The sequence below is a fragment of the Filicampus tigris genome, chromosome 3 (assembly GCF_054856515.1).
Source record: "Filicampus tigris isolate MCC_2025a chromosome 3, RoL_Ftig_1.0, whole genome shotgun sequence".
In the NCBI taxonomy this organism is placed as follows: Eukaryota; Metazoa; Chordata; class Actinopteri; order Syngnathiformes; family Syngnathidae; genus Filicampus; species Filicampus tigris.
In genome coordinates, this window is record NC_141219.1 from 22,966,389 (window position 1) to 22,992,696 (window position 26,308).

Sequence of the window (26,308 nt, forward strand, 5' to 3'; positions counted from 1 at the left end):
GGGAATCTAGTCACTCACACCCCGAGGAAGTCAATTTGGAGGCATAACCATGAGCTAGACATTTCCCGGGAATCACTGAGATCATTGATCATTGACCTAAAGTTGTACCCTTACGAAATCCATATTAAACAGAAGATGTCAACAGGGACTTTGTCGATTTCCGGATTGGCATTATTTTCAACAGTCCCCTGTAGAGGGACAGCACCAACAGAAGACGTTCTGCTGTGTCTCATGCGCTGAGGTGGACATTTGGAGCACATTTTGGAAGATTGATCATATCTAGACTGAGTAGCTCAAAGAGCTCAAGAGCTCAAATTTTCAGGACAAATCAAATTAATTATTGGAACAGATTAAGGATTTCCATCATCAGCTGTTCAAATGGCAGTCACTTATATGGGTTGCAATTATTTTGTGCCAGCTTGCACCACCACTATCGCGTCAAAAATATATATTGCATTTATACTATACAAAACCACAGACTTTGCATCATTGCATCAATCGTGAGCTACAAGTAGCTTGCGAAGTGGGTGCCAGTCAATCGCATGATATAAACTCAATCACTGCCAAGTTGTATGCTATCCAGTGGCGTGCACAAACATTTTGGGGGACAAGTGCTCTGAGAAAAAAAAAGATCGCTTTTGTAAGTGTAAATTAAAAAAAAAAAAAATATATATATATATATGTATATATATAGTGTGTGAAGTGGTATACAGAATATTTGATAAAGCTATTTTATTGGACTCAATTATATTGTGCACGCAGTCATAATGTGGTGGCTGTTCTGTAGACAGTTTAATGATGCTGTTGGTTATAGTGTCATGTGCCAGCGCCAAGCCCACCTGTTTAGTGGGATATCTCATCCTGGGTGATGGGAAATAACGATATGCATGATTTGCTTTGCGCCATGAAATATTAGATTTTTTTCAGATTTAGAGCTCAAAAGTTCTTGCATCTATCTATAATCAATGCTGCATTATTCGGTTTACAGATCAACTGGAGCCTATGCCATCTGATTTTAACCGCAAGTGTGCATGCCTTCTACCTGCAATATATTATAATTCAGAGTCTACAATAAATAAATAAATATAATTACTCCAATGTCTTGTATTATTCATAAAGCTATGATTTGAAATTCAGTCATTTTGTTAGCCTTACCAGACACATAAGGTGTATTTGCACAAAGTATTGGATCGGTATTGTCAATACCAGCTTGAATTTCTACTCAGTATCGGATTGGAAATGATTTTTTGGTCATGAACATCACTACCATTCACAATTTGGAGTCTTTCCTTAAAGTCAGAGTACCACAAGGTGAGAGCTAAACCATCGTGTTGCACAAGCACGTATTTATCATTCAGGGAAAAATTCATGATGGATGATTTTCATTAAAATGAAACACATTTTGAAATACTGTATTTAATAATCTTGTTACCCAAATTCCAAGCATGTACTTTCATGTTTTCTTTCTCCTCCAATAGACTGGGAATGACTGCTTCCAGAATCAGACAAAGGAATTAGCTCCAGAAGCAAATCAACAACCAGAACCACATCAGGTGAAGGTCACGCCAAAACACTCAAAGTCAAGCATGTTATTATGAGAAACTTCCGACAATTTTAACTCATTCAGTACTAGACATTTTCAGACCCTCTATATCCTAACATTAAAAAAAAAAGAAAAAAAATATGTAGATAAATTCTTGGAATTGAATGGCTGGACTGAATTGTCCTTAAGATGTGAATGTGAGTATGAATGTTTGTTGACTACAACCGGTGCAGGGTGGATCATGCGTCTCTCCTTAAGTTGGTTGGGATACGATGCAGCTAAAGTGTGACCCTAATGAGGGCAGGAGGTATAGAACATGGATAGATTGATGGATTTTAATCTTAAAAGAACTGAGACAATCAATAGCATTTTGATTGTCTAAAATAAGCATTTATTTTGAGATTCGTCCACAATCAAATCTATGACTGTGTTCCATCTGTAACAGCTTTCTAGCTGATAAATGTTATTTGAGAAACTGACTAATGACCAAAGGTCAGTCAGAGTAATGGGATAGGATGATAGGATAGTCATAAGCAATATGTGAGAAAAAAAACAGAAGAGAAGATTAGAGTTCAAATACTATACGGAAAAATAAAATGCAATATCTAATCCTGGCTGCTATGCTAAAGCATAACCCATTTGGTAGCATCATATTACTGAATTGAGTCACACCTGCCTGGAGTTGGCAGATGGTGCAATAAAACAACACATCCCATTTGAATTCAGTACAATCATGTCAAACTGAGAACTTGTCATGCATTCCAAATGAATCCATTTCACTTTTGGACACATTCTATTTGGGCAGGAATATGACAACATCTTCAGAGGGAATTTCTACATACCAGAAACTATTCAGTGACTGCCTGACTATTGATTTTTTTGTCAATACCACACGTTAGATAGTCATTAATTCATAGTCAGTTGTATTGTTGCCTCATCAACAATTAAAATTCTGTTGCATTTGATATTATATGTGTATAATGATTAAAAAAAAATAACGCACAAACAACTACTTTAGACATGATTGATGGACTCTTTCCCCACAGCACTACCACATTCAGTGTAAGGTGGCATGTTTACTTAAACATGAAAATGCATATTGACAACAAGGCAAACCTGTTAACGGTTGACCCTGATCATAGCGGCACACTACAGTGTTGGCGGGAGGAGCCATCTCCTCATCTTTGATCAATAAAAATGATTGGTGCCATTTTGACCTTGAAATGTATTAGCACGAACTATTGACAATACCTATTACACAACCCCAGGTTATCACACATTTAATGAGAGAGGTTATTTTCAGTTGGATAGTGTCGCAGTAGCTTGTAATATATTACCAACAGAGACTGTTATTCCATCTGACCTTTCCACAAGAAATGCTTAAAGAGGAAGTCAACGCAAATATTTTTTTCAAGAATATGTTCTATGCAAGCCCATTAGTTGAACATTGAATAAATATTGCGTTTGTGGAATAAGTGTTAATCCACTCGTGTTAATCACGGCTCAGATTCAGAAAACAGGTCAGCCGTGATTGGTCGTTGTGAGCAGTTGTGATGACATTTTCAGTCGACAGAAGACAAAATGGCCGCTCCCAGAGATGGCTAAAAACGAGTGCATTTTGCTGCTTAACTTATATTTCACAAATGTAAAATTAATCAGAATGTGTGTGTTTCAATTAGTGGGCCTGCTGGGAACATATTCTTGAAAAAAATATGTTTGGGTTGACTTTCCACTTTAAGTGTCTTCCCATGCATATGGTACATTATGTTATAAAAGGTTCTTTTTTAAAAAAAAAAAAAATGTTTGCATATCATCATAACGTTTTAGATCGAAGTTTGTTTGCAACAGTGAATCCTTTGCCAACTCCCTTTCCCTTCTGCTATTTGTTCCTTGTGCGCAGAATCACACCAACATTCATTTTGTGGTAAACAGTTTGATTAGTAGTGATTTGCACTCAGGTATCTCTGGGTGAGTCTGCATGACATTGTCCAATATTCCTGTCACAGAGCTACTCTCATTATGCATTCTCATGTTCAGTCGGAACTTCAGTGTTGCCTCCTCTGATGTACCAAGCAACATAGTATGCTGGAAGCCACAAAAATAGAGCAACATCTGGCCTGTTTGATATAATATGACCTCTTCTATTCACACATGCCTTTGAGCAGGCTGATCACATAAGCTGGTTCTCACGCATTGTGGCTTTAACATCAATTGTTTGACAGCTCAAGACACTCACTGAAGAGATTTCACTAAGATTCTGTGAAATGCCAGCAAAAGTGAAGAAAAACAAGACATTCTGGGTTGGTAAACTGTTTAGTTTGGCCTTGCACGTTTTAGGCTTAAAGTATAGTTCAGAAAACACTGGACGGACGCTTGCAGGCCGCACGGTAGATAAGCGATTTGCACATTAGCCTCACCGTTCTGATTGGTGGTTCCAATCTAACCATGGGCTTTCTTGGATTTTCTCTGGGTAAACTGTTGTCTTCCCACAGTGCAAAAAACATGTTTCTTGGGTTAATTGAAGACCCTAAAATCGTCCGCATTTGTGAATGTGAGCATGGGTGCTTATTTGTCGATATGTGCCCTGTGATGGGCTAGTGTTCAGTTTTAGGTGTATCCCATCGCCTGCCTCTAAGTCAACTGGGAAAGCCCCAACTCACTGTTGTAGGATATTTTGCTTTAAGTCATGCTTTTCTATGGTGAGTGGTGTGTAAATAAATCATTTGCAGCTACGAGTTTCAAGGCATTCCCAAGAGTGACATTGGCAAGCATACCACAGGGACTTTGCATAAGCCCCTATCCTACTGAGCAGCAAGCAATTGCGATTGTTTTCGAAGGCAGCAGATGCGTTCACGTCAGAGTTCATTCAAGGTCGCAAATGTTCGCCAAACGGTCAGCAGATGTTCGTGAACAGTTTTAGTGTTTTGTTTTTTTTCTTTGCGACAAGTACAGGCGAACGTCTGCTGACCGATTGGCGAACATTTACAACCAAGAACAAGCCCTGACGAACCCTGACATGAACGCGCATTTTTGCTTCCTTCGAAAACACTCGCAATTGTTCGCCACTCAGTGGGAATAGGGACTTTTGAGAAATGTGTACTGTTATGCTAAAACATGTGACGCCAAAATGCCCAAAAATGTAGTAAATAATCAGAATACCAATGAAAATGGAATTTGGGGAGTAATCTATTACAATGTTAAATTAAAAAAAAACAGGCACAGCAGTCCTTTTTAATTCACAGTTGCACACACTACATTGTGCTCAACAGTGAGCAAACTGCTGTGACTGTCACTACTGTTCATCAAAGATTGGATGAAATTTTCATCCCACATGATGGTTAACGGCATTCATTATGCATTCCTCATTCACTCTTTGTCTGGAATTTTAAAAAACAAATAAATAAAAAATGATGGACCGTTGTGAGGATAAGCGGATGGATGGATGGATTCCGGTGTTGTTAGGCCTTAGCCAGCCAAAACAAGAAAATCAGATCACCTAACATCGCGTTGGGCGTAATCAATCTGGTAAGACTAGTTCTAAACATTGAATACATCAGTGAATGTGTGAGAGTGATATAGCGCATATTAGTTACCCCCCCCTTATATCGGCACAGGGTGCACGATTGTACAGTAATCAGTGTCAGGCCCCTGACAACTAATAATAATTGACCAGTCTTCGTAATGGCGCCTAGGTAATCTATTCTTTGAATGCATCATTTCTTGACATTCTGAGGTATTAATGAGCGTTACCCATGCCTATCAGTCAAACTATGGACTACTGTATGCCCGCAATGAAATATGACCATGGCTATCATTTATTATTCATGTTTATCTTTTGAACCTCACAGCAAAGAAGCCAAGGGCAGCCTGGGAGCTTGAAAAGCACTGGAAAGCGCCCAGACGACAGCGAGGACGAAGGGCAAAGCAGCAGCAGCAGCAGAAAGATAAAGCCTCAAAAATACAACTGAGCGGACAGCGTATCATGAAAAATACAAATCTCCTGCATTCCTGCAACGATATTTCAAAGAGCACACACATCTGACGCACTCTCAGAAAAACGTGCGTGCACACACACACACTCTTACGCACACACAAACAAACGCATTCATACAGTATCAGCGTTGCTTGCAAAAGCTAAGACACTGGAAATGTCAACACAACAACATGGCATGCATTATACAGTTTTATTTTGAAGGTAGCAATGGCACTGGTAACTTGTTTCATGATTGTTCATTTGATGTTTACTTATCTGATTTATTCTTAGTGAGGGTACTGCTTACTAATGTGTGATCTTTCTAGAAAAATCCCTTTGCACTGGTAAGGTCTGGACACTGCATAGTGTGGTACGTATATGAATTTACTGATGCCTGTTCTACACTGTACGATTTTTGCAGTCTTCAGTCACTCATTTGCAGAACGTTCACACTGCGTGATGGAACATAAATTGATTCTTGGCTACGACTGAGTGATTTTCAGGGTCTTAACGCAGTGTCTTTGCATCATTAGTATGGGTCCACCACAGGTTGTGTCTGTGACCTTGAGCCAAAATGTTGTGCTCACATAGTGGTGTTTATGTTGAAAATAAATGAATAAAAGAAGATATCCGAAAGTGTGGCCAATGTTACAAACGTAACTCGGAGTGAGTCACATTATTAAAGGAGTAGTCATCCCAAACATGTTTTTTTTTATTTATTTTTTTTAAGAATATGTTCTATTCAGGCCCATTAGTTGAAACAGGGCATACTGATGAATATTGCATTTGTGGAATAAGAGTTAATCCACCCGTTTTAGCCGTCTCTGGGGGCGGCCAGTCGACAGAAGTGACAAAACGGCCACTCCCTGAGATGGCTAAAAGTAGGTGCATTTTGCTGCTTAACTCACGTTCCTCAAACGCAATATTAATCAGAATGCCTTGTCTCAACTAGTGGGCCCGCATAGAACATATTCTGGAAAAATATATGTTTGGGTTGACTTCTACTTTAACGCGAGTTTACATATGCAGTTGCTGCTGATGATAGTGGTGTTGACAATGATATTCATGTCATTTATGGTGTGTTTCTCTTGTTTGGTTTTCTATCTGCGACCGTAGCGTCAGAGAAGCTGTGAAATGATTTTCTCGAAATTTGGCACACTGTTTGATGTTCGTCGCAGTCCACATTTTGTTGCAAGACTGCTTTTTCCATCAGACATGGTTTAAAATTGTACAGTGCATTCTGGGCTTTATACAGAAAAAAAATACTCTACTTCTACAACTACTACCAAACTTAGACTATTGTTTGTTACTCATAGTAGCAGGTTAATTTACTCCTCTACATTTTGGAATATTAAGGCTCAAGTTGGCTGGCCAACTGTTCAACATTGAATCTTTCTGCACTCTTTCTGCCTTTACCACTCCAGAGGCAACGAGCCAAAGACTCACAATGGGTCGTCTCCCTGAGAATGTGCCATGCACTGAGTAGTATCTCCTAGCTACATGTATCTGTGTTCTCTGACCTTGATGTGTACTTTCAATAAACTGTAATTTTCAGTACATTTGTGAAGAATAAATGGTTATTTGTGGGGAAAAAAACATGAGCCAGTATATTTGTGATCAACAGATCAAAAGGTTGCTCATAGTGCAAATTGTGCCCTATGAATGTTTAATTAGTTTTGCACATTTCAATCGAGGTTTAGATTAGAGATGATGATTTGTACTTTCCAAAGTCGTAAATATTCTCCTCACAGTTTAAGTTGTCAAGGGCTTTCTGAATAATTTAATTAAACAATAGGAGTCATCAATCACTTTCATGCTTTTCTTTCTTAAGATAAAGGTGCCAGAGCTACGGTGTCTGTGAGAAATGGCTGTATCTGCGTGTGCAATGGAGGAACGCCTTGTGTTATTTTATATACAATGTAGAAGCTCCTGGTGGCATCAAGAGGTATCACCATTCAAATCAAGACATTATAGTATGCCACCTAGCAGAGTTTAACGCTTGAAATATATATATTTTTTTCTCTGTGGAGCAGTTTTGCAAATCAATTACTTAATTTGAGGAACAACTTTGTAAGTTTTTGGAGCCCTTTTTTAAGTATATATTTGTTCAGGTTAATTCCAGGGACCTGAAGCAAAGGTTTTATGAAATGATAAAAATATGACAATAACAAATGATCAGTTGGTATTATTTTTTCATATAATGAATAATTTTTGTTTCTTAAATTCACATTGTGTATAGCAGAAAACTAACCCTAACCCCAACCCTAACTCTAGAAGCAAAGCTAAATTAAAAAAGAAAACTGATTTACTATATTGCGATTTTGAGGGCATTTGATGTGACCTCAAAAGTCAATCAAAACTCAGGATTTATGAGTATTTTGTACAGTAAATGTATTTATACAAGTGTGTATACCTTCATAGGCCACTCCTCCTGGCTGATGTACGGTGTAGCATACCATAATTCAGTTCCTGTTCTGGTTCTGTTTTGCGGGTAGATGTTCTCTCTAGAGTCCTGACCCTCATTAATTTCCCTGCTATTATGTTGTTCAAAGTTGGATGTTCTGCACTTCTATGCGGTTCCAGCCAGACATCTGTGACAAGTGGACTTGATCACCCAAGCACTTAATTAGCTGTGATTGTTTTTTACCTGAGCCCTGAGCAGCTGTCATTTTCAGTCGACAGTAAGTGACCAAATGAGATTGTTAAAAACGTGTGGATTTTGCTTCTTAACGCATATTCCACAAATGCAATTGTAATCCAAATGCCATGTTTAGACTAGTGGGGGCGTATACAACATATTATTGTTCAGAAAAATGTGGGCATTGACTTTCCCTTTAAATGTACAAGTTGTCAATTTTAGATTAGTTTAGAAATTAGAATGGCTTCCCTCGTAATCAGAATTATAGTTTATTTGCCACCACAGAGGCAATGATTCCTGACTTTAGAGCGACTGCACAGCGTGTTTAGCCGCAGCCTTAGCCAGCCGAAGCTCGTTGCTAGCTAGCTGGTGCAGTGTAAGTATCACAGTTGTGCCTCAACCACCAACTACTTGCGGTGGGTGACATAAGCGACACAGTCGGATGCAGGAAAGCAGGAGGAGTTAAAAAACAAAACAATGTATTTATTTTCCAAATCAAACAATGTGATCAGACTACCAAATTGGTAGAATTAACAAAAGTTCAACATAACATGGGTTCATCAAAGCACAAAAATAAACACAAGGAAAATGACTAGACTAGATTTGCCACGGACCGTCACAACAAACAAATGCTAACACTAACATGCAGGAAACAAGACATGACTAGGACAATGTAATGACAACCACGGAAAGAAACCATGAAACTGAAATACAAGCAACTGACAAGACAACATGAAACAATTGAACAAGAGACAAGTAGCTGAGGGAGTCGTTTGGAGGACAATCCATATTGGGATGACAAGCACAGGTGGACAATAATCCAACGAGACAGACATAGACAAAATGGAATACAAGGAAAACATGACAAAAATAAAATCTATTCAAAACCAAATCAACAAAAGACAGATCATGACAGGTTTGTGTTAATTGTGACTATTGAGTGGAGCAGGAACTGGAACATGCATCAGTTTATGTTTAGGACTTCTGTGGGGTGAAAGCAGGATCAATCACATTTGTATGGATGCAATATGCTCGCTAATGCTTTATTCAAGCATTATTTATTCTCACCACACTTTCCAACTATTGTGGGGCTTTTATATCACTATCATTTACCGTCATCTGCTGTCAAGCTCACATTTGACCGAAAACTCCTCCGAAATGTGTGTGTGTTTTGGAACAGACAGCTCAACCCCATCTACTGTATTTCATTCCAGAAACCCCTCCGTGTGACATTTGGTGTGACCACAGGATGTAAGAATGTGACGCTTCAAAAATGTCAAGTGACAGGTGTACCACATTTTTCAAGGCCATAATCATTTTTGTGCAAAAGAGAATGACTCGCATAGTTTAGGTCAGGGGTAGGGAACTCCAGTTCCTCGAGAGGCCTATCCTGCCTATTTGGGTTAGGTCAACATGTTGCAGTGACATAAACAGTCCCTCCAACTAGAATTTGGAGAGCCAAGCAGAATTCAAAATATGCTGTCTTTTAACAATATCCCTTTGATAAGAGAGGAAAAAAGATGATTGCACAGTGTTTTAAGCGTTTGTCAAAGCAACAAGGTGTTATTTGTATGCCATTTTCATTTTTCCACTGTCCAAAAATCCTGGAATATACAACTATGTTTTTATTTGAAGCTGAAATCCTTTTCAAATGCATCAGAGCAGGGTTGCCCAAGTCCAGTCCTCAATAGCCCCTATCCATGTCCCTACTCCAACACACCTGATTCAAATTCTGCATCAGAGCAATGAGAAAGGATTTACAATTTAGTGGGGATCAAAGGCTGTTGATAAAAACGAGATTAAGTTAATTTATTTAACCATGTCCCTGTACAGCTGCATAACCAAATCGAATTTGGTAATTCTACTAATTAAGATAAACTCACACAATAAGAAGTGGCTTCTCTATTTCATCTTCGTGGATGGTCTGAGACAAATAGAGGATGGTGGTGTAATACATTTGTAAAGCACTGTACATGAACACGTATGACGAAGAACCCATCCTTGGTGAGTCAATTTCGACAAACATGAATCACAAAGCCATTTTGCAGAAAATTTCGTGTTCCTACTTGACTAACAAGGTCGTAATAGGAAACAAACGAAGAAGAAAAACCCTATCAGACCTCAAGAATGCATTTTTATTCACATTTACAAAACTGAACAAAGTAATTAAACTGTCTTCCCAATATAAAAAGCTGCAAGTGTTAGAATATGGATGCACATTTTAAACGCACGCCTGTGAGATGACTCAGTATTTGCCCTTGTATTATCCACATACACAGCAAGTCTAACAGGCTATTGTGTTCAGTACAATTTCTTAATGAAACTATTATATATACTATTTCCATCCAATTTGAACTATAGTATTTAGACAAAGTCATTTGCATGCTGAGAACATAATAAGAGTAATGATTATCATGTAATAACAGCAAGAGCTCTTTTTTTATTGGGTGTTATTTTAATAAAACTGGCTGTGGTTTAACTCTCACTATACAGCATGTGTACTTGCGGTATGTGCTTTGCGATGTACACATACAACCATATCACTTCAGAAGTCCATTTGAAAATCCACACTTTTAGTTTTAACAGTTTTGTTGTAAAATGACTTGTATTGTCTTTCATTAGTTTAGTGGTTATTTTAGTTTTGTCACGTTAAAAACTAGAAGTCAGAATAATGAGTGGAATACTGTATTATAATATACATGTTTTACACAATATTGGCAAAATTTACTTTCCCAGATTATCATTTTGAAATAAAATTCACATGCAATGAAATGTCCACCTTATTCTACTAATTGGTAATGTAGTTGACACTAGGAGTACCAGGATTTTGACGCTACAAGAAGTATGAGACCAGTCAATTTGACGGAATACGCTCTGGTGCGCTCCAGCAATGACATCATCAACTAAAATGATGATTATTCACTGCTCGAGTGACTAATAAAGGTATTTTTGTTTCATAAAAATTCTGCTGCGATTATAATTTAATGTAAATTATATCATATCAATGAATGAGAAACGGGGCGGCACGGTGGACGACTGGTTAGCATGTCCGCCTCACAGTTCAGAGGTCGTGGGTTCGATCCCGGCTCCGGCCTCCCTGTGTGGAGTTTGCATGTTCTCCCCGTGCCTGCGTGGGCTTTCTCCGGGTCCTCCGGTTTCCTCCCACAGTCCAAAAACATGCATGGTAAGTTGATTGGACACTCTAAATTGCCCCTCGGTGTGATTGTAAGTGCGGATGTCTCTATGTGCCCTGCGATTGGCTGGCAACCGGTTCAGGGTATGCCCCTCCTACTGCCCGATGACAGCTGGGATAGGCTCCAGCACGCCTTGTGAGGACGAGCGGTATAGGTAATGGATGGATGGATGAATGAGAAACAATTAGTGGAGCGCCTATTGTGCTGTGCGGCTCTCGCGCTGCATGCGTGTCAGCTGGTATAAAATACAGCTGGTTTGGGGCCGAATGAAAAGGAGACGCGTCCCAAACGGCTTTAATGCACTTCACTTCCGAGAAGAGAACGCAAATCCTAAATGCGGCACAAAAAAGAACTCCATCCCGATCGCACCCTGGAACTCTTCTTTTTTTTTTTTTTTTTCCAATTAGGAGAATTATGTCAACAAGCAGCACATGAGCTAACACATCTAGCAGCCTTTTATACTACACGAGACACGGCCCCAGAGACTGGCGGAGGGGGACTTTTTTTTTACTCTGACTCTGTGTGTCAGTCAAACAATTCATTCTCAGACTCGTCAATATTTTGAAGCAATATGTAACACCTACTCTACTCTATAAGATTTCAAAAAACATTTTTTTAATCGATCATGGTGACCAGCAGCATTTCTCAACGCAACCGATGGTTGCTATAGAAAGTCGTAGGCGCTGGCCCATTGCAGCGTCTGTAAAGGCCCTGATACACCAAAAAGACGCTGGCCAACGATCTTTGGCTGGCCACGTCACGCTGGAAGAATACACCACAATGACAGACAGTGACGCTGACCATTAAAGTACCATCTGTGCATGCATAAGATGTAATACCCTTCCATACCATCGGCGGCGGTAGTCACCATATTTCATGGTTAGAAAACTCCAACCGGAAAGCTGTTGGTCGGGGGTGGATTATAAAAAACGTAAACAATGCATTCAGCTATACTCTTTGCTCATGATGAACTCCCACGCGAAGTAACCCATCACGTTCTTGACACGGTATTGTGAAATACTTACATCGTCAACCCTCACTCTTGTACTCGTAAGAAGATTAAGGCAGCGGAGGCGTGCTCACTGTTTTTCCGCATTTGTCACTTCCCGTTGGTGCTCCGCGTACTGATTTGCTAGCTAACAGCCAATCAGAGTAACCAAATGGCACGACGCCGATTCAACATACGTAAACATCCCCCAGACGCTTAGAGACGGGTTACGACACTACGACGGTGGTCACTAAACCAATCAGATGGCGCTTAAAGACGCCACGGCGCTTCACGACCTCCGACGGCGGTTTGGTGTATCAGGGCCTTGAGTAAGAAGAACCGTCCAATTGACTGGGACGCCGTAGTTAAGCGAATAATGACTCGTAATGATTTTATATTGTTTAATACCATAAAATTGCACCATGGTAATGAAATATATACAGGATTAGGAAAAGTTGAGGCCAGGAGCATCTTATATCTATATACGCAGAGTAAAAACACAACAAAATTTGAAAACTGTCAAAATGACTGGCGTCATACTTTTAGTGTTAATGCAAAGGTCATTTTTGACTGAAAGAGAAAAGAAATGTACTGTAGCACCTCTTTTAGGGTTCATTAAAAATAAAAATAATAAATGAATACAAATTTAAACCCATCCGTCAAGTAACTCTTGCTGACCAGCCTGTTTTTATGACCTTGCCCGAGGTCTTCTCAATCCATCTCAAGAGCTGTTTTTTTTTTTTTTTTTTTTGGGGCAATGTCAGCAGTTTCCCATTTCCTGCCCTTGCCTTCAGGTTAGCAAGTTGGCCAAACCACAGCTTCAGACAAAACCAAAGAACATTAGCACAATTACCTCATTTGTATTTCCAAAGAATTACTGTTTTAAAGAAGCAAAATCCCATCTTACCTGACCGCTCAACTGGTCTGTAACGAGCTATGGTATGGTAGCCAGTGCAAGTTACGCGGAGCGATGCACTAGGCTTATTGTATTTGAAGTAGTTACTTAACTTATGTCAAAATGAAAATTTAGAGAAGGATAAAAGATTAAAGGAGTTCTGATTTGAGAAATGGTTATCCTCGAAGGCAACGCTGTCTCTCATGAAGTAAAAGGGCATTACATGAGAGTGTTCTATTACTGACCTTATTTAGAGACCTAACCATTGCAACATTGACAGGTTTGTGGCACAGGCTTTATCAACTAAGCTGATTCAAGGTTTTACTGCCTGTGAGAAGACAATTAGAGTGTATACGGCCGTTAATCAATACCAATGAGGCGTGTGATATACAGTATAAAGGACACTTTTATTTCATGGACATGCATATGCTAAGTCTGAGACTGTCAATGTAGAAGTCGTTATTTTACAGTAATTGTAAAGCACTGACTGTATTACCTTTCTTAAATATACACTGACCAGCCACAATGTGAGTCGGTGATTTCCAATCAGGGTGCCGTGGCACACTAGCCTGTCATGAGCGATCATCAGGAGCACCGCAGGAAATCATTCGAGTTCACACTAACTGTAATTACTCTCAATGGTGGTTATTTATTAGGTACAAATACATTGTTTACCTATCAATGCCAATGTCAACATAAAGTGACAAACAGAACAATTAAACACTCTTTGACTCGCTAGCAAATGGTACTATAAACTTAATTTCCATTCTTATATCCAAATTCTTACAAAAATAAGTCATGGCTTTGTCTTCAATTAAACATGGCCAGGTTTTACATTGAGTAAGTACATTTGTTGAATTAATTGAGACTATTTTAGTATGTCTCAGAGCACTTTTTCTACTGTGTTGTCACTAAGGGCTGAGGACCTCTCACCTTAAAAAAAATCTGACATCTCGGATATTGAAGCAGACAACCGAGAAGATCCATATGTGTGTTATCATATCTTGGATTTCTCCAGGGTGACGGCTGAGCTTTCAGTGGATGACACTTTAGTGTGCAGTTGGGTAGTAAGACACTGCAGGATCTTTGTTTTATACGTAGAACCTATGGCTAACAAAAGTCACACGCCAGCCACTTGTATTCACAATCAAATTCTCGTACAAAGATTATGAGCAGACTTTATGAGCACTGAACATAATGTACTTGTTAAATGAATGTTTCATGAGTACAATCAGGACAAGCGGTATAGAAAAGGCATGGATGAATAAATGAACATTTGACCATTCAACTAAAGCACAGGTGTCAAACTTAAGGTCCCTGGGGCCAGAGCCGGCCCGCGACATCATTTTATGTGGCCCTCAAAGGCAAATCATGTGTGTTGACTTGACATGTTTCTTTGAAATTGTCTTCACTGTTAACACAGCATATCATCGCTGTCCTGTGAAAAACACTTTTACATTTTTTCATTTTTTTATTTTTACATTAATGGGGTTTCCGCATTACAGAGATCCTATTAATGTGATTTTTTTTTAAAAATGACAAACTTGGACATACATGTTTTTCACAGGACAGCATATGAGATACTGCAAGCATTTGCTACCAATGCCTCCTTTAAAATACATTGAAAAATAGTTGAACAAACTATTTACTGGCTTCTGATTTCAAAACTAGTTTTCCTTCAATTTGTTGTGTTTATGTGATAATATAAGGCGATCATACATTTATATTGGTACACAGTCGTAATGGCCCTCGGAGTGACACCTTAACTATAACTGAGCCCGCGACAAAAATGAGTTTGACACCCCAGAACTAAAGGAAATGAAATGTTGGAAATGTTGGTTGCTATAGGGTCACCAGGGCGCAAGACCAATTATCAATTCACAAAAACAACTCACTGGGTGTTTGTTTTATCTTTCAAGAAGGCATCCAATATGTAAATAATAATTAAAATAAAGACTCACACAAATCGATTGAATTTTCTCATCAGTTTTCTTTACCATCTCTGAAGTTCAGGAATCATACAAGCAATGTACAAGCAGATCTGGGCAGCTTTTCCATCCTCACGAATGCTCTCACCCGAGACGGGTGAGGGCAGAAAAGGGGCGTGGTCTACCATGCAGCCCTCACATTTATATCAAAATCTAAACATAATGTGGGTTGGTCTCCTCCCTGGCTGGCCCTGCCTATGGGGCTGATCTTCACCAGCTGGTCCTGTGCTCAGATCAGGGCACGCTGACTTTGAACTGATTATGCGATGTGTAATTCCCATTTGGTTTTTGGTTAACCTGTTGGCTAATATAAAGCCATTCTTATAGATTCAGATCCTTCAGAAGCATTGGTTGTTTTTTAATTTATGATATTGTACTACCACATATTATTTCCATTCATTGTTTTATTTTGTCATTGCGTGGCGTATACAATTAAATTGCATGCGATATTCAAACTTTTGAATGGATGTTTCAAAGTCTCTGATCATGCAAGGATTATAGAGGCAGTCAACAGAGATGGGTATTTTACAAAATTTTGCTGGCCCGTCATTCGTCATCCCTCAACAGCCAAGGTAGCCAGCTGGCATCCGTCAAACCGTCATTTTTCGTGACGAACTGAATTGTCAGTCCGTCCTTCAGTTAGTCCATTGGTCCGTTAGTCGCCCTCCCAAAAAACATCCAAAAAATGGGCCAGTGATGGGCTGACAGACCGTCACTGATAGACTGATAGACGGTCACTGACAGATGCGGTTAGTGACAATTACACTGACGGATGAAAACCGACTTCCGTCATTCATCAATCCGTCTACGTTAAAAAGATGTCCCGTCATTCGTCAATCATCAGCAAAACGGTTGTCCGTCAGTCTGACGGAATGCCCACCTCTGGCAATCAGTAATTTTGAAAGCACTCAATGCACATAAGTCAGTGTTTAAAATGCACAACACTTAATCTGACCATATTTGACTTTTCAAGGATGAAATGAAATGCAATGATGGTTTTGAATGATGTAATCAACGTCTTATTGGCTTGTTGTTGATGAAGGAGACATTGAAAACATTTAAATATTGATGTTTTTAAGCAAAACGCACTCCCATGGTGATTGACTGAAATCAAATTTTTATTGTACAGGCAGTCGATATACTACACTTTAATTACAAATATAATACAAAAACAGTAAAAAAGAATGTTTTATTTTTCTCTTTTATGATCGTTCTTCTTCTAATCAAATTTGTTTACAACGTTCTGGTGAGTGGGACCAGAGCCAGCAGTCTGGTTCTGCCAAGGCAGAAAGCTCTTTGCGATTGGCAACACATAGCCAAAATTCTGATTGGATGACAATACAACCTTCTAAATTATGGATTTATAAATATATTATACAGTATATATGAATTAATTGCAGATATCAATACTTTAGCTTGAGGATCCATATTTAAAATTGAGCACTCTGGATTGGAATATTGATATTTTGGTATCAATCTGCCCATCCCTAGTTGAAGGCAGTCAGGTCGGCCGTCCCTGCCGATGAGGTGTCCCTTATTTATTTTTCCGGGAGTTGGCAACCCTAACCCTAACCCCAACCCCATGACCCAACACAAGACAACTCAGATAATATAAGAATGGCAGCTTAGTTCCATTTTGCTTAAGTAGAAATGCACTCCTAGAAATGATAAAATGGACATTCGTATTATTTGAGAGGTTCAATGTTTGACACATTGCAGTGGAGGAAGAAAGTGTGAAAAGTGGCAAGACTGACTATTGCGGAGTGTGAATGAGAAGGTTATTGAGTGGTCCTTTATCATCTTTAATCCCTTCTTGAGAGCTAAGTGCGCACCCTCTGACAAGTGCTTTCTCTGTTCCTGTAATAATGAGATTCCATCTGTCTCTTATCAGCTCATCCTGTTCCCATTTTGAACCAATTCAGCCTTGGTCACACCACAAGCTTTGTTTAAAAAAAAAAAAAAAAAAAAGCTCATGTAATTGGGTGTTATAGTTTCTTAAACGTTGCATTGTTGTAAATTCTTTGTTTTAAAGGGGAAGTCAAATTCCGAGGACCTCCTGTATTTATTTTTGACTTGACTTCCTCAGGACAGAAAAGTGTTAGTACACAATACATTTTCTTAACAGACCAGAAATCTTTTCCAAAATTGCAATATGTTTCACTTGGATGTTTGATTCCCTCTAATTCATCCAGTGTGTGCAGTTGTGGAAGCTGTACTGATCACATTTTCAGACCTCCCTAAATTGGCCAGCTAATGTTTTGTATGTGAGTGCTTTCCTTTGAAAAGATCTTAGCTAACGAAAATGACCATGTCTACTGTAAGTGCAAAAGGAAATTGGTTTTATCACAATTAATCTGTAATCTAGTTTTAGAAAAAGTGGATTCAAAGTGGCACTAAAACAACATAAAACATGAGGCTGGTGTTTTCTTGTCAAAGGGCATTGTTTTCTTGCCATTGTGTCTCTTCATTGTGTTGGCTCCATTGAAATTTAGCAGGCCCTCGGCGGAATTGTAACTGGCAACCGGGCCCCCTGAGGCGGCCACGCCAGGGCGACGGTCCTTGGAGGATTTTTTTTTTTCCACCTCCGTGGTGGCACCGCACAGCCTCACAGTAAGCACACTAAAGGAGGGAGACTGAGCAGCGCGAAGCAATGAGTGGGTCTCAATATTACACATGTATACGGCATACTCAGTTTTGTATTTGTTTGTTAAATCCACCAACACTGCGCAACCTTGCAGCTGAAAACGGGGAGTGATCATTGTGTGTGAGAATGTGTAAGGTCACGGTGTTTCACAGAGCACAATTCTGGTTATGAAATGTTTAGAAGATTCCCACCATCATCAACAAATGAGCTTGCAGAGCTGGGAAATGAAAACTAAACTTTTTTTTCATGGTGTCAGATGCGCGTGCCCTACTTTCACTTGATGGCTCACTTGTTGAAAGATTTTGTTGTTCATCTGTGACAATCTCATCTGGTCCATCAACACCAGCTCCATATTGATAAAAAAAAAAGAATAATTTCTTGTGGAGACTAAAGAGAAATAGTTTCCCCCACACCGTTATTAGCACAATCTCCAATCGATCTGAAGTGTCCCATACCTGTCAATTTATACGTTTTCCCCGTAGTTTATACGTTTTTTGATCATTTCAAATTGTGTAGGCCGTATAACAATTTTTGTACGGAGAAAAAAAATGTAAAAACTCGTTTTTTTGTCAGACCGGTCTCATCTTGCCCATTTCGGCTCTAATCCGGAGCGTCCGTTAGCGATTCCGACTGCAAACTTCGGCCGACTTTCACGAGCAAAGCCCCCCCTTTGAGCGATAAACACTGTGTAATATTCTATATAGAAATGTCCGTTCCCTTTCCCCCACCTCTCCCGCTGAGCAATAAATACTGTGTAAGATTATATATAGATACTGTGTAAGATTATATACAGAAATGTACGGGCAAATTACAATTTTCGTAAGATTCAGCACAGCCTGGGTATGACAAGTATGGTGTCCCTTATTTACTGTGTGGTTTGGAAATTGCAAAGCACATAATTCCAAGTCGGGCGGCACGTTGGTCGACTGGTTAGCACGTCCGCCTCATAGTTCAGAGGTCGTGGGTTTGATCCTGGCTCCGGCCTCCCTGTGTGGAGTTTGCATGTTCTCCCCGTGCCTGCGTGGGTTTTCTCCGGGTACTCCGGTTTTCTCCCACATTCCAAAAACATGCATGGTAAGTTGATTGGACACTCTAAATAGCCCCTAGGTGTGATTGTGAGTGTGGATGTTTGTTTGTCTCTGTGTGCCCTGCCATTGGCTGGCAACCAATTCAGGGTGTCCCCCGCCTACTGCCCGAAGACAGCTGGGATAGGCTCCAGCATGCCCACAACCCTTGTGAGGATAAGCGGTATAGATAATGGATGGATGGATAATCCCAAGTCCTTACATTACATAGTATGAACATCTTAAAAAAATAATTCAAGTTTTCCTACCCCCAACCTAGGACATCAATGCATGCCTCCTCTACTGTAAGGAACACCACCCAAATGGCACACACTCCCTTGGCCCCCGTACAATCAGGCCGTAGGCTTTGCAGCATCAAGACCTGCACTGCAAGATTCTGCAACAACTCCTTCCCCCAAGCTGTCAAAGCCGTAAACACAATGGCTTGAGATCCACATTATACTGTAAATGTCTCTCTAGGGGAAAGGGAATCTGTACTGTAATCCAAAGCAAACGTACAATAGACCTTTTTCACACATTCTGGTACAACTGCACTTGTGTCACTTTCCTGACATCATTAAATCCGAGTTATACTGTAGACCTTGTGGAAATAATGTGAATTGTTTTAGCTAAAAGTCTGTTCTTGTATTGTGGTCGCAATTATGAAGATACTTGTTGACTGTTATTATTAAAGATTATTACTTCATAGTTTAAAGTACTGGGTTGGATATAAATGTGTTGTATAAGTTAATGGTATGATTTTGTATCCTGTGAATATTTATGCTTTTTTTTTTTAATCACCTCGGTCTCTATGAAATTACATTTTATTCTACTGTATAGCCTGTATACCGAAGAAGGACAAAGCCTGATTTGGATTCTGAATGATCTGCTTTGTGGATTTTGTGTTCTTCCATTAACTTTCGCCTGATATTGGTTGCTTTGCATTTGGCTCTGCCTGTATAGCTTTACCTGCAAATACTTAACACCTCACACATTTTCTTAAATATCATTTTGCAATTTTCTTTGCGGCTGTAAATCATTTACTTTTCCTCAGCCAATTCTGTGAGTTCATTTCTTGACAAACTCAAACCAATTGTGTTATTGTAAACTTTCGGATGTTTTGCACTTTGTACTGTTCCCTTGTTTCCATTTCTTTCATAGGAAATGTAAATATTTTTACATTTTGTGTAAAAACAAAACAAAACAAAAAAGGTAATGCAAAAGGAATACAGTATATGTGTATCATGCAGAGTCACTTTATTAAAAAATGTCAACATGGTTGTGTAAGGCATCAATTACAATATCCCTTTCCAGTCTTAATCAGCATCTTAATTTAAAATAGAAAAATTAACTGTTGGAAATTCATAGCTACTGAGACAAATTCTTTTCATATTGTCAATAACCCACCAAACAAATATTGTCTTTAATAGCCATTTCCGAGATCACAGCCAAGGGTACAAACAAGAATTAATAATTCCTCAGACCCTCCAGAATTTCGTGGGCATTTTTTGTGATTGTTGTGGTCTAAAATGCCTGATTTCACGAGCAATTTCCTAAAAGTTGCAATAAAAGTTGCCCTTTTTTTCCCCTCAAAATCTCATTAGTTTACAACCAAGCAAACTTTTTCTCCAAATTTTAAGTGGCTTTTTACAAAAGATGTTTTGAAAAAACAGCAGATGTTTACAAATGTGTATATTCTTTATTGAAAAAGGATATTTAGCAAACATCCCTCAGCATCTGAAGTTGAATCAAATATGACGGCAACAGCCTTTTCCTTAACGTGGCTCCTCAGTGCTTCCCCTTCAACTACTGCCGTCTGACAGAAGGTATAAAATTCCACTGGCCCAAAAAATATTTACAAGAACTCATTCATTCCATCTGCTATAGCCATTCTGAACACTTTGAAATAGATTATTGCATGTTTTTTTTTTTTTTGGTGGGTTGTAATGTGCCCTTGATGGGAATTTGTGAATGTGTTTGTGAGACCTGTCAAAGAGGAATTTCTTTCACCATTGGGGACGGACAATAAACGAATAAATATCCTACTCTATTCTTTTTGGTAGACTGCTGCTAGATATTTTTTTGAAGCTGATAAGCCTGAATTACTCCTCCATCGATAACTTTCTATCTCTGGGATCTTCTCATAGCTGGGTGGTCACTAACAGGCAGTGGGATGTTGATGGATTCACATATCTGACAAGAAAGTGAAAACTTTTAGCATTCTTAGACTATTTTCCCCAACTGTGTGCCTTGATAAAATGCAATATCACAGGAATGTACTGTGAAATAACTACAGGTGGGCAATATATCATATTTTTAAAACAAATTGTGAATGTTTTAAGGAGCATGTGAAAACATGTAATAGTGCATTTACAGTCATTTTAGTGTCATGTCATGTCATCTTCCAAACCGCTTATCCTATATAGGGTCGCGGGGAGTTGCCGGAGCCTATCCCAGCCGTCAATGGGCGAAGGCAGACTACACCCCGAACTGGTCGCCAGCCAGTCACAGGGCACACATAGACACTGTCACTGAGCGGGAATCGATCCCACGCTGCCCGCACACAACTCAGGCGTGTGTACCACTACACTATCAGCGGACTCATTTTAGTGTGATTATAGTAAAATGTGATTTTGTACACAACTAACCTTTTGTACACAATGGGTGAGACCTCAGTTAATCATTTTGCACACATTTCAAATTTGACTGATGATTAAATTTTAACTAACACATTTAAAGACAGGTTTAATGATTCATTTACGTCAGCATATTGGCACAACAAATTTAACTTTAAAATGCAAAATGAAGAATAAATATCAAGCTGCAGGCTGTTAGAGGAACGCCCGCTAGAAGCCAGAGAAGCGGACAATTACGAAGAAGCGTAAGCTAATAACTATGTTAAAGTTTTCATTTTTATCCTACCTTAAATAGAATCCCGCAGTGGATTTTAGCCTAAGGTACAATTCTAGTGTATAAATGCACTTTTAAACCCTTGTTGTTGTTGCGCAAGGCAAAAGTTGATGTCATTACTTCTGCTCTTGTTGCTGCTTCTTTTCCGTTAGCAGCGGTGGCTTCTTCTTCTTCTTTGTTGTTGTCATCTTCCCTCTTCTTTTAAGGCGATGAAGAAAAAGGTCTGTCACCAGAAATAATGGTGGCAAATTAACTTTTGATTTCATCATCAACAAGGACCTTTGGATAAAATCCAACACGGGATTCTAGTTAAGGTAAGATGTTTTAAGACAAACTTTAAAAAACACTTTAACATTTTATTCACCGATGTTACTTTGTCCTTATGCTGAGTGTGTCATGCTTGTCGGGTGGCTGAGAGCACTCCACTCACAACTTCTGAACACAACTATTTACTATCCGCTATCCGGCTAGACTCGGACTAACTGAACGGCACATTTGAATAGAACGTTGAAAAATGACGTTCATTTATCAGCGTGGACTTGACTGGGGAGATACAGCAAGGGAAATTCCTGGTGAGGCTGTGATGATGTGCAGCCAATCAGCTCACCGGACAAAATCCACCCATGCTCTCATTGGTTGGGAACCAATCACACACCTTGTATGGTTGGCCATGGGTATATAGAAAGCCTACGAGTCAACTATCTCTTTGAAACAACGCGTCTATCCGCAATAATGCTGCAGATATGGTTGTATTTTTACATTTTTTTTATGACTACTTTTTGAAAGCCTGCAATGCACTGAGGCCACAAAATTCGAACCGTGAAGTGGCGAGGGATTACTCTACTTGTCTAAGTTTATGCTTCATATAGTCTCAGTTAACGGTCCAAAATGATATAATTTTCACTGTAGCAACACAAGTGCATGCATTTTCAGTACTGTATGGTTAACATCACACTACATTAAACAAATCTTTCACTGAGAGTAGGTGTGAAAAAGCAACAATGTTTTATTTTTATTTTTGCTCCTGAGGGAACAAAAAGAGAATGGCGCAGTGACTTGGAAATAAGACTTAACTTTCACGTTGTTTTATTGTTCTATGATGTTGGAAAAACGCCAGTTCAGGCTGGCAGAGCCCCAAGGCATGGATGAAGTCAGGGAAATGTTCCATACTCTGCATCTTAACACCTTAACTCATTCACTGCCAGACATTCAAAGTCATAAAGAAAAAGATGTTGGAGTCCTAGCAGGTCTGATCTTAAAGAAATTACAACCCCTCTATACTACCTATACTACTGGTCATTCCTGGGCGCGCAAACACACGCACACAAAAAGTTAATTTTCCTTAACCCCTGTGTTTGTATGTTTTTTCTCCTTATTAAGACACAATTTTCCCTGCTTGACAGTATCTTACATTACCTTTGAAGCATAGAGAGTGTGGAAGCGAATAGAACCTATACATGCACAAACTGCAAATATGCTGGTGTTGATTAAACATCTATGGTGTTCATTTTAACACTGGCAAAGTGTCAAACTTACATTTTCAACACCAAATATTGTGTTACAGCAATAAAATGTAGTGTTGACGGTGCAATAATAATGATACTATTGAATGTTTAGATTAACACTATTGAGTGTTCATGCCAACACGATACAGTGTGGGGAAAAATAGCTCATGCCTTACTACCTTAAATAAAATGCATTACACTATTTCAATTCAAACCCCGTTTTTTTTTTTAAATCAAATCCATTTCAGACATATGAAGCTGCAGCAGTACAGTGTATGTTCTTTCATAATTTTCATGTGAAAACCGCCAATCATGATGCCAATGATAAAATCAGCAATAACAGTGAGTGAACAAATCCTCTTCAATTCTAAATGCATTCAGGTAATAATCATAACCCATAGTAACAACATTTGTGGTCAAAAGAAATGCCTAATAAAGATTTTAACAATATTCCTGAAAGTAGGGAATTTATTTTCTGTAGTTTTGCCAACTGTAGGGTAATTTGGTTCCATCTTACAAGTGGGGAGGAAAATGATGTTGAAGAAGATTGTCTCAACTCTAACCAGTCACCTTCAGTCATTACGGAAGGGACTGGTTTCTATTTCAAATAGACACCAATCTGGGTCGAAACCAGGTGACACCCCACCAGTCTGACATTTTAGACTCCACAGGCTGTTTTATTACTGAGTTAATGCAATGCCATCAATCTGTTTTTTAAACCATTCCCAAAGTTACTTAACAAATGGAATAAGCTGCCGACAGAAGTGAAGTCAGCCCCGAGTGTAAAAGCTTTTAAATCCAGGTTAAAAACTTCGCTTTTCTTCCTCATAACTTTGATTAATGTCCTCTAAACAATTTTGCATCATTTTTTCTTTTGTATTTTTTATTAACACACTTTTATTTCTTTACTTTGAAATGTTTTTAAAGTTTCCCGCTAATGTGTTTAAATGTTGTAATTTTGTTAGCTACTTTGTTTTCTCTGCTTTGCTTTTGAATGTTGTTAACTGTTGTGTTTGTAAATGCTTGTAGGCGTTGTCTTTGCTTGTGTGAAGCACATTGAGTTGCATTGTGTATGAAATATGCTATATGCATAAAACTGCCTTGCCTTGCCTTATAGCACTAATATAGTTGCAGTGCATGTGCCACTCTGCAGTAAAATGAAAGCTCCCCACAGGTGATGGGGAAGTTTGAAGTTGAAAACATGGAGCCAAATTACACATACAGCGCTGATTTGCACTGATACAGCACTGTTTGTGTAATAAGCAAACTTTTGATTAAAGTTTACTTAATGATACTTGAATCAATACCTGAATTTTGGATGTGGCTTCAACAATTCTATTGTCTATTTGAGCACATTTTAAAAGTCACCGAGACAAATACAACCCTCGCCATTAAGAAATTGTTTGGAAAATGTATTGATTCTTTTTGTCTTCCATAAATACTCTATAAGGCAGGCAAACATTCCTACACAGTGACAGAATATTTTCAGGACTGCACCCATCTTTACTGTCAGGAACCCTCTGCAGCAAATTAGTCAGAGCAGATTACTGGAGATTAAACATTGATTTGTGTGTGCTTTTATATTTGCACATCAACAATAAACAAATTCTGTTGTCTGTTAAACATGCCAATGCCATCATAGCGTCATCATAGCCAAGTCAACAAGCAAAATGAGTCATCGGCCAACTGTCCAGTTAGTACATTGGAACCATTCATCCATTTTCTACCACATGGGTGTTCTGGAGCCTATCACAGCTGACTTTGGCCACGAGATCGGTTACACCCTGGACTGGTCATTCATGGGGCACACATACAAAACCAAACATTGCACATGGACACACAAACTGCACACACAAAATGACACAATTTGATCTTGTTTAATATGAGGCAGGTGCCAATGTGAATGGCCACATTTAAAGCAATATTTTTGTTAAACTCATTTAAAGGAAACTGGTTGTCATCCAAATGTTTCCCTTTACAGTGGTACCTCTACTTACGAACGTCTCATCATACGAAATTTTCAAGTTACGAAACGCCTCAACTCCACAGAATGGGCGTCCGTCCGGGACGGACGGACCACTCCATCCTTGGGTCGGAATGCCCATCTCTGTTTCCTAATATTGTCTTCATAGTGTATATAAATGTACAATTTCATCTACAGTTTAGAATTAACTCCCACTCGGAAAACCCCTTTCAGGAAAACAAATACATATTAAAATGGTTGCATCCTACCGTGCCACCAATTAAGGAAAAAAAAAATAAAGCACATTTTAGCGTGACCATCCCAGGCGGACCACACATAGTCAGGTAAGCTATCACTTATTTGCAGTTGCTCTAGGTTTAATATGCTCAGGTGCTCTGTCAAATGTCATGATTGATGTGAAATGTAGTTAGTAGTATTTTTAGCTATTTTGTGTTTAATGAGGCGCCGCCGCAGGTATAACTTTATCTTACATCAAGGCTTGCTGCCTGGCTATACTAAACAATGTTTTAAAAATAATACATTGCAACATCTTCCAAGATCACAGGAGATGTTAGTTAGTAATCCTCAATACTTGTATGGCCGTAGTGACGCCGGACCACGTACAACACATATATGCGCTCTTCTCTCTCTCTCTCTCTCTCTCTCTCTCTCTCTCTCTCTCTCTCTCTCTCTCTCTCTCTCTCTCTCTCTCTCTCTCTCTCTCTTCATGAACTCAGAAATTGGAGCACTCAAAGTAACAGAACATGACATGTTTGCCACAACCACTCAGCGGCAACACAAAACAATAAAATCCAGTTCATTACCAGGGTTCTAAATTAACCTTTGGGATTTGGTGACTTTCAAAAGTTACCAGCCAATCACAGTTTCCAATAGCCATTTTTTTTTTTTTTTTTTACTTTCGCTTTGCTGTTTTTATATAGCTCTCTCACACTATCTCAGTTCAATTCACACACTGGGTGAACTCTAGACCAGAACTGGACAA

General features: G+C 39.0%; 1 protein-coding gene across 2 annotated transcripts in view; it reads left to right on the forward strand.

Moving 5' to 3' along the window:
- Positions 1 to 7,073, forward strand: part of luzp2 (leucine zipper protein 2) — a 157,546-nt gene extending 150,473 nt beyond the window's left edge. For both annotated transcript variants that reach the window (XM_086026768.1, XM_086026769.1), the window contains exons 11-12: positions 1,479 to 1,553; positions 5,392 to 7,073. In XM_086026768.1, coding sequence (XP_085882894.1) covers positions 1,479 to 1,553; positions 5,392 to 5,511 — 195 coding nt within the window. In that variant the 3' untranslated portion in view covers positions 5,512 to 7,073. The remainder of the gene's footprint in view (positions 1 to 1,478; positions 1,554 to 5,391) is intronic.
- The last annotated feature ends 19,235 nt before the right edge of the window (positions 7,074 to 26,308 follow it).